This window comes from Narcine bancroftii, unplaced genomic scaffold (assembly GCF_036971445.1).
Source record: "Narcine bancroftii isolate sNarBan1 unplaced genomic scaffold, sNarBan1.hap1 Scaffold_545, whole genome shotgun sequence".
Lineage (NCBI taxonomy): Eukaryota > Metazoa > Chordata > Chondrichthyes > Torpediniformes > Narcinidae > Narcine > Narcine bancroftii.
The window spans coordinates 40,369-49,688 of NW_027212083.1; the positions used below are offsets into that span (position 1 = coordinate 40,369).

The following is a 9,320-nucleotide window of genomic DNA, read 5'->3' on the forward strand; positions in this document are numbered from 1 at the left end:
ATTGAAAATTATTCTAGCCTAGTCAGATTTTTCTATGATAAACTCGCGATTGTAAGGGGTGAAGCTGTTGTCTGGACAGATGAAGAGATTAAAGATTTTAACTTCATGAAACAGAGCCTTATTAGTGCCCCAGTCTTGGCACTACCCGACTTAAATAAGCCTTTTGCCTTATATACCAATGCGAGAGGAGGTGTAGCCACCAGAGTACTAACCCAAGAGAGGGCCAGTTGCTTTTCTATCAAAAGTTTTAGACCCCGTTTGTTGTGGATGGCCAGAATGTGTGCAAGCCATCGCAGCCACTGCTATTTTAGTTGAGGAAGGACGAAAGATTACATTTGGTGCCCCGATGATAGTTCACACCCCTCACACAGTCCGCAATATTCTCTTACAGAGTGCTGGAAGGTGGATTACAGACTCTAGAATTTTAAAATATGAAGCGATCCTAATGGATAGGGATGATTTGACCTTGCTTACAACTAAAAACCCTAACCCAGCAGCCTTCCTGGTCGCTCCAAATTCTGACGATACCATTAATGAATTAGAACATGTGTGTTTAGAAGTTATAGATTTACAGACCAAAATTAGAGAGGATTTAAGTGATCAGCCTTTACAGGAGGGTGAAAGATGGTTTATTGATGGATCTTCACGCTGCATTGATGGAACTCGCTATAGCGGGTATAGTGTAGTGGATGGGAAAGAAGGAGTGGTAATTGAAGCTGGTCGCCTCCCTGGTCATTGGTCAGCACAATCTTGTGAATTATATGCCCTCTGTCGAGCACTTCAGGGTCTAGAGAGTAAGGTGGGTACTATTTACACGGACTCTAAGTACGCTTTCGGGGTAGTGCACACCTTTGGGAAGATCTGGAAAGAACGGGGAATGATAACTGGTAAAGGACAGAAGTTGGCCCATGAAAACTTAATTGTCCAATCCCTCGATGCCCTTACACTACCTAACGAAATAGCTGTAGTACATGTACGAGGTCATCGAAGTGATGACAGTCTCGAAGCCCAAGGGAACAAACAGGCTGATGCAGCTGCCAAACAGGCTGCACTAGCAGAGAAAATTGACATGCACCTATTACTGCCCACACCACTAGAGGTTAAAAAGACTCCCATCTTTTCCCGGGAAGAGGAGGTCTCCATGAAAGACCAGGGTATGCGCCAAACGGCCGATGGGTTGTGGTGGACGGCAGACGGACGTCAAATCCTGAATAAAGCCTTGGCTCGCCAAATTGTAGATCAGATACACCAACAGACACACTGGGGAACCCAGGCACTTGTCGATACTTTTGTGCGATCACTTCATTGCTTTGGCATATACACAATAGCCAAACAAAGTACTCGGGGTTGTCCGATCTGTCAGACAGTAAATAAGAAATCTATGCGCCAGGTAATGCCTGGCGGTCGCGATATAGCCGTACGCCCATTTCAACAGATACAAATTGACTTTACAGAACTTCCTAAGATAGGAACTTACAAACACCTCCTGGTGATGGTAGATCATTTCACACAATGGGTTGAGGCTTTCCCGACCCCTAATAATCGTGCCAGCACCGTTATCAGAATACTAATAGAATCTGTGATTCCACGATATGGTATGATTCAAACCATTGACTCGGATCGAGGTACACATTTTACCTCTCAGGTACTCCAGGGTGTATGCAAGAGACTGGGAATTGACTGGCAACTACATACCCCGTGGCACCCCCAAAGCTCAGGCCGTGTTGAACGAATGAATCAAACCTTGAAAAATCAGCTCACTCGACTTCATGAGGAGACTGGCCTCTCTTGGATTAAATCTTTACCCTTAGCTCTAATTCGAACTCGCACAGCCCCTCGTAAGGACCTTGCAGTCTCACCATATGAAATGATGTTTGGTCTTCCTTACATGGGATTCCACACTGATACCCCTATCCCTGAAGCTAACGACTAATATATTTCTAAATTTTTACAGGGGCTGTCTACTTCTCTCCATGAATTAAGACAGAAGGGCTTATTAGCTCAAACGCCGGCCCATGGAGTATCCTATTCATTCTATTAAACCGGGTGATTGGGTTTATGTCAAATCATGGCAAGATAACCAACTTAAACTTGTCTGGGATGGCCCCTATTGTGTACTTTTAATTACAGACACTGCCGTGCGAATGAAAGAAAAAGGCTTGGACCCACATCCAACGAATTAAACCAGCTACTGAACCACAGAATAACAACATTGATAATCTACCCTCCACCTGGCGTGCAGTCCTTCATCCTTCTGATCTCAAAGTTGCACTACGTCGGGATAAAGTGCCATAATGTTGTTTTTATCATTTACTGTATTCTTTCTATCATTTACTGTATTGTTTAATTGCTGCCTCCCAATTTCTGGGACTCCATTTAATTACTCACTATGTATTAAGTCCTCCTGGAATAGGGGCAGCAGAAGTCACAATTTTTTACCTTTAGAATGTAGACAAAGCATAGATATAATGTATAGTCATAGTGGGATATGGGTTAACAAGGGATTTCAACACGGACCAGGGGAACTCAACAGCTTTACTGGAATAGATTTAATTTGTATTTTAGCCTACACAAGTATTAAAGATAGGAGTTCTAAAGGCACAGCACAAAGGAGATGGCGGGATGAAGACAGACAGAATGGTAGTCAGCATTGTACATGTGGCAGAGATAGAGTTAATACATATGCTAATGCACACAGACTGGCTTCTACTCACAACCTCACTGATACTCATACTAAGCTTAACAGACAAGCTGCAACACACGGGTTAAACGATAAGAAACAATCCTCTCCAACTTGGTCTCTTCTCAAACATCCTTTGGGTCTCTCATACATTCAGAATGACAAACACCACCCCGTTAAGGGGAGCACCAGTTACAAACGACGTGAGCTGCTACAGAACTCTAAAGCTGCTTAGCATTTAAATCGTTTAATCAGACTCCAGACAGCCTTAAACACCATCATCAAACGGAGATCGGTGGCACTGAGTTTCAGGGCTGAAGAGGAACGGCAGATACGAGCCACAATTCAACGGAACCGCCTGGCTCTCGATTACTCGTTGGCTGCTGAAGGCAGCGTTTGTGAAAGACTGACTAAGGACAATGCTCACAACGGTCAGGCGGTTAAAGACATTTCTTCAGGAGTTCGAAAAGGTTCCCATGCCCAGGTACAGACTTGGCAACCTTGGTCCGGTGTGGGATGGACTAGACTTTTTAAATCGGTAACTGGAGTCTGATACCCACAGCCCTTATAGCAGCTGGACTCGCTATTCTGACCATTGTGGTGCTCCCCTGCCTAAAGACTGTGTACTGTTCTTAATTCATCGTCCCCCTCGCCAGAACACAATCACCCAAAGGATGTGTGTTTCCCAACTTTCATCTGAAGATACTGAGACTGCAGTCCATTTATTGACCAGCTGGGAAAAACACCAAGTTGTCAAGTAAGACATTTTCATTTAAAGACATCAGTAATACTGATCTAAAAGAAAAGTGAGGATTGTAAGAGACCAGTAACACTGACCATTGTAAGAGATCAATAACACTGATCAATGTGAGAGATCAGTATTACTGATCTAAAAGAAAAGTGAGGATTGTGAGAGATGATAAAAACTGATATACAAATATGAATATGAAGCAACAAAAATTAATACATGAGTAAATGAATGAAGCCAGGACAAACAGGATGAGACATGGATATTAGAATGCAGAAAGCAGAATCAGTCTGAGTAAGATAAGAACCTTCTAGTCTTTTCGACAGGATCAGTGAGCCCACCGTATGAATAAGATAAGGAGAGGTAAGGAATAATAGAATGTAGGAAGTTGAGGTAGTCTGGATGAGATAAGGGTCTCCTAGCCCTAGACAGAAGTACCAAGTTCTACATATATAATTAGTAAGCCTTACACAGATTTATCAAGAGCCCACATCCCATAACAGAGACATTGGAGTGAAGTTCAACCAGGTCTCAATCTTATTCTGGGCAAAATACAGACATTACAGAAAGGAAAAGGGGTACAATTAGGAGTGGCATGAATGTCAGCAGTCAAAGCTCAACTTGGTATCAACTCTAACATGCAATTTATGAGATATTTGCTGGGAGACAACATTCAGTAGCTAGGGGAAAAATGTAGTTTGTAGTAAGTTTCAGCCTCCCTAATGCTCAGAGGGGTTACTCTGGTTGGGGGTGGCCAAACTACAGCCCATGGGCCAACTGCAAAAATAAAATGGAATATGGCCTATTAGAACATTGTATGTACATTGCACTTCTCAGCTTCAACACTAGATGACACTGCCATTTTTAACAAGGACTAGACTAATGGTTCTCAATTTCCACCCCATAAACCACCTTAAGTAATCCCTTACTAACCACAGAGTATAGGATGCTATAGGTGCTCTGTAGTTAATAAGGGATTACCCAAGATGGTATGGATGGAAAAGGTTGAGAACCACTGTACTAGACCATCATTGCAATATTACTCAATAAAACATTTACCTCAGTTGATTGAACATGGTCAAATTGAAAAGAAAAAATAGCAAGGGAGTGCCAAAAATTTCCAGACATGGTGGGAAAATGAATACCTTTTCCACAGAAGTCAAGGGAAAGTGTTTTGTTCAATTTGCAAGGAATATTAACTTTAGTGACCTATCTACAGATTCACACAAGCCACAAACTGTACTCACAGAGAGCTATGCAGGAACATTGGAAACTGCCTGGTCTCTTTCTTTATCTTTTCTCCTGTTCTTATTTTGCAGCCAGCTTTTTGAATATTTTAAAGAATTTTATTGTATTTAAAGAGCAGCAGAAAGAGACTATCTACTGTAATATGAGCAAACCAAAAAACTACTGTACTATCAACAGTTAAACTGTTCAGTAGTGTCATATAGTTTGACAGAAAAATGAATTTTTGATGGCACAGGGGTTTCTGGTCTAGTGTAACTGGTTGAAAACTGCTGGGCTTAATAACGTTTGACCCTTGACTCCTTATATTTTCCTGCATGTGGCCCACAACCAAAAAGGTTTGGCCACCCCTGCTCTGGACAATAGCCATCCCTCAATTTCATGAAAAAGAGACATAGGCATTTCTCCACTGTTGTTTTCGAAGCTTATATTGCAATGTTGGAATTATCAAAGAATTTGACAGTACATCCACACACTCTTTTCATAAACACGATCCCCATTTGCAGGATTTCTAAACTTTAAACACAAAACAGTAATTCAAACATAAATAATGCCTTGAAAGAGAGCGTGGACGAGATATGTGCAAATTCCATTGCAGCTTGCAAAAGAAATTTAGAATACAGCTGGCAATGAAAAGACTTTGGATTTGACAAAGAGGCAAGCTACAGCAGCTGAAACCAAGAGCCTAGCTGTAGTGTCGCCACACCAGAGAACACAAGCCCCTTTTACACTTGCGTCCCACTAAATCAGCTCTTCAGTGTCCCAGCATAGGAACGGCATTTTTCCTGTTTACACTCTTAACTGGAACAATGCGCATGTTCACATTTGCAAGGAGCCATCCCCAGGGTTAGGATGGCTCTACCTTCTACCAATGGCGTAATGACACATCGAACGATGGTGGCCTGCCCTAAACCCTGATCAATGTGTTATGATCTTATATTCAAACAAAATTGATCATGCCTAATTATAAAAATTATTCTTTATGTACAGCACAGTATGAGCCCTTCAGCACCTCCCGTTGATGTGTCGACCATGGAAAAGTGCTAGCAATAGCAGACTATTTTTTAAACCGCATGGGAAAGTTGCTAACGCTTTGTCGCACAATTTATACAGTGTGGGAAAGTTGGCTTCACTCTAGAGTGCAATTATATATATAAATACCATGGGAAAAAGTAATGGTGGACCCGCCCTCCCAGAATTCTGTGCGGCAGAGAAAGGACTGCATGCACGAGTACTTCTGGAGGGGTTTCTCTGCCGCACTACATTCAGGGAAGTCGGTTCTGCCATCACTTTTCCTCATCCTGTTTAAAAATTGTCCGCTATTGCTATGTATTCCCCCCCTCTCTCTCTCACTGCAGCTTTTCCACGGTAAAGTTTATACCTTCATTTTAATCCTTTCTTCCTTCAAATTCCTGCACTCTCGCAAAAATTTGGGTCATTTCTATCCCAGAATGCAATTGCCCATTCTACACTTGCCCAATTGCAACGCTGGCGTCTGCAGACGCTAGGGATTGTACTAGCGCCAGATAACGTCATCTCAGGTTGGTGTTGAGATTTTCCTTTCACACTAGACCCTTAATTCCTGGGATCACTTGCAAGTGTGAAAGGAGCTAATTAGGACCAAAACAGGCATAGGCTGTACTTCTTTAATCTGGTGACGTCAGGACCTGGCCATTGCCAAACCACATAAAATGCCTGAAAGAGGAAAAGCTTAAAATAGGAAATAAGACTGGGGCAACATGGTTAGCACAATGCCTTTACAGCACCAGTGATCAGGATAGTACTAACTCCTTAGACAGTGCAGGACTCAAACCCTGGTCCCAATCACCGGCATTGTAAAGGTTGAATCTGCCGCAATCGGGATTAGAGTCTCGCGCTGTCAGGAGTTTGTGCTAATGGCAGCAGATTCAAGCGTGCCGGACCACAGATAAGAGAGGTACAACTCGTTTTTTTGATTTATGAAGGACAGTGTGCCAAAAGCCCTCTTTACAACCCTATCTACCCGTGATGGAGCTTTCAGGGAATTATGTACCTGTATTCCCAGATCCCGGTGTTCTAACACACTCCTCAGTGCCTGACCATTTACCACGCACGACCTTTCTTGATTTGTCCTTCCCAAATGCAACACTTCACACTGGTCTGCATTAAATGCCATCTGCCATTTTTCCAGCTGGCCCAGATTCCTCTGCAAGCTTTGAAAACCTTCCCTCGCTGTCAAGCTTACAAGATGTCAGTGAACACTCAAGAGGGGAAAAAAAAAGGAGAGGAAAGGCTACTGAAAAGCATTCAAAAGTTAACAACAGCCAACAAACTGGCAATGACCAGCAAATCCATGGTGTGGTTGAACAGCATCTTGGCTAGCTGGAAATATCTGTGCAAAGAGCTTGGCAAGATTATTAAACAATCACATCCTGTAACCACCGCACAAATACAGTGCAACAATACCTTCTTGATATGTAAGCATCTCAGAAGAGGTTATTAGGTATCAGATCTGGTAAAAACCAATTCATTTTCCCCGTACCCAATCTACTTAGCTTTATTGGTCATCCCAAGGACAACTCAGTGGACATGGACGAAGGACAGCTCTAACTTGCGCTCAATGGCCGTGTGTATACATTGATAAAACTTCAGTTATAGTTGTAGTCAAATCAGAGTGATCCAATAATGGAGGCAAGAAAGAAAGCAACTAATGCACAATTTCAGCGAGCATGCAGTTATCATTTAGTTGGGTAGTGTCAAATTGGTGTGGTGATTTTTAAAAAAAAATAGACAGAAGACCAGACTGATTCCCTCATGGATGCTTATTAACTTAAAGGCTATTAAAGTACTCGAGATGGCAGAGGTCGACAGCATCGAGTCCACGCTGCTGAAGATCCAGCTGTGCTGGGTGGGTCACGTCTCCAGAATGGAGGACCATCGCCTTCCCAAGATCGTGTTATATGGCGAGCTCTCCACTGGCCACCGTGACAGAAGTGCACCAAAGAAAAGGTACAAGGACTGCCTAAAGAAATCTCTTGGTGCCTGCCACATTGACCACCGCCAGTGGGCTGATATCGCCTCAAACCGTGCATCTTGGCGCCTCACAGTTTGGCGGGCAGCAACCTCCTTTGAAGAAGACCGCAGAGCCCACCTCACTGACAAAAGGCAAAGGAGGAAAAACCCAAAACCCAACCCCAACCAACCAATTTTCCCCTGCAACCGCTGCAACCGTGTCTGCCTGTCCCACATCGGACTTGTCAGCCACAAACGTGCCTGCAGCTGACGTGGACATTTACCCCCTCCATAAATCTTCGTCCGCGAAGCCAAGCCAAAGATTAAAACAAAGCAGGGTGAGCAATCTTCCAGAGAGCGCTCAACAAGTTCCTCACATTCCAACAGATGTACTGGCCTGAAGTTTTTATTAAATGTTTTATACTGAAAGTATTCACACTTATAAACACCTAACACAGAATCGAAAAGCCCTCTTACACGCAGCCGTAGACTAATTTTTAGTCAAGATTTCAGTTGGCCATGGGGCAGCACGATTAGCACGCCATTACAGTGCCAGCGATCTGGGTTCGAATCCGATGCTGTCTGTAAGGAGTTTGTGTGCTCTCCTCGTGTCTGGGTGGGATTCCTCCGGGTGCTCTCATTTGCTCCCACCATCTTTGAGGATTGGAGGTTAATTTGGGTGTTATTGGGCAGCACAGGTTTAAATGGCCAAAAATGGGCTTCTACCGTGCTGGAAATAAAAAAAAATGAAAATTTAACAGAACATGCTAGATGTTATGCCAAGAATTTAGAGAATTTGGAAGGGTACACGCATAGACACTCAATTGGTGTATTTCCACAGAACAAAGCACCCGCCATCTAATACCAGGGATTTCACCTTTGAATTCTGTGCCATCAAGTCCCCGGATGGCTTCCATGGCATCCTCACTCCTCTCCATGTGCACAAAAGCATAGTCCTTAACGATGTCACATTCCAGAACTGTTCCATACTCCTCAAACTTGGCCTGCAGCTCCTGGCTGGTGCAACCACAACCCACGTTACCAACGTGAAGTTTGGTGGAAGACTTGGATCCACTCTTGCTGGCCTCTACATTAATGAAGACTCCATGAAGCTTATAGTGGTGCAGGTTCTCAATCGCTTGCTTTGCTGCATCCCTGTCCTTCATGTGCACAAAGCCATAGTTCTGGTGAAGGACAAGGATATACTGAGGTTAGGTATGTAACTTCTGGTGTTAGATATCTGCCAAAAACACGCAAAATAAAAGCATAGGATTTTGCATTTTACGTTCACATCCTGAGAAAATGGCAACGCAATGGGCCAGGATAACCTTATGATCTAGATTTCCAAACTAAAAATGCCATTCAGCAAACTTGTATCTGTGCAAATAGCTTGAATTCAGATATACTGAACACGGTAGGATGCTTCAAGTTTAAAAAAAAATTAACTGCACATACACAGCCCAACAAAACAGCACACTGCACACACAATAATCACATGTACAAAGGGAATTGAAAATATAATACAGTAAAAACCCTGGTATCCAGAATTCAAGCAACCAGCAAAATAAGGTAAACTTAAAAATGTAAATAATAGGTAAAAAATACGCACCATATATACTTGTGCAATAGTCGACCTCCCCTCCAGTTTTTGACCCA

General features: G+C 43.0%; 1 protein-coding gene across 1 annotated transcript in view; it reads right to left on the minus strand.

Annotated features, from left to right (window-relative positions):
* LOC138750986 (RNA-binding protein 4B-like) overlaps positions 1-9,286 on the minus strand; it is a 39,505-nt gene extending 30,219 nt beyond the window's left edge. Inside the window, exon 1 of the mRNA XM_069913079.1 lies at positions 8,542-9,286. Within this exon, the coding sequence (XP_069769180.1) occupies positions 8,542-8,830 (289 nt within the window). The 5' untranslated portion in view covers positions 8,831-9,286. The remainder of the gene's footprint in view (positions 1-8,541) is intronic.
* Positions 9,287-9,320: the final 34 nt, after the last annotated feature.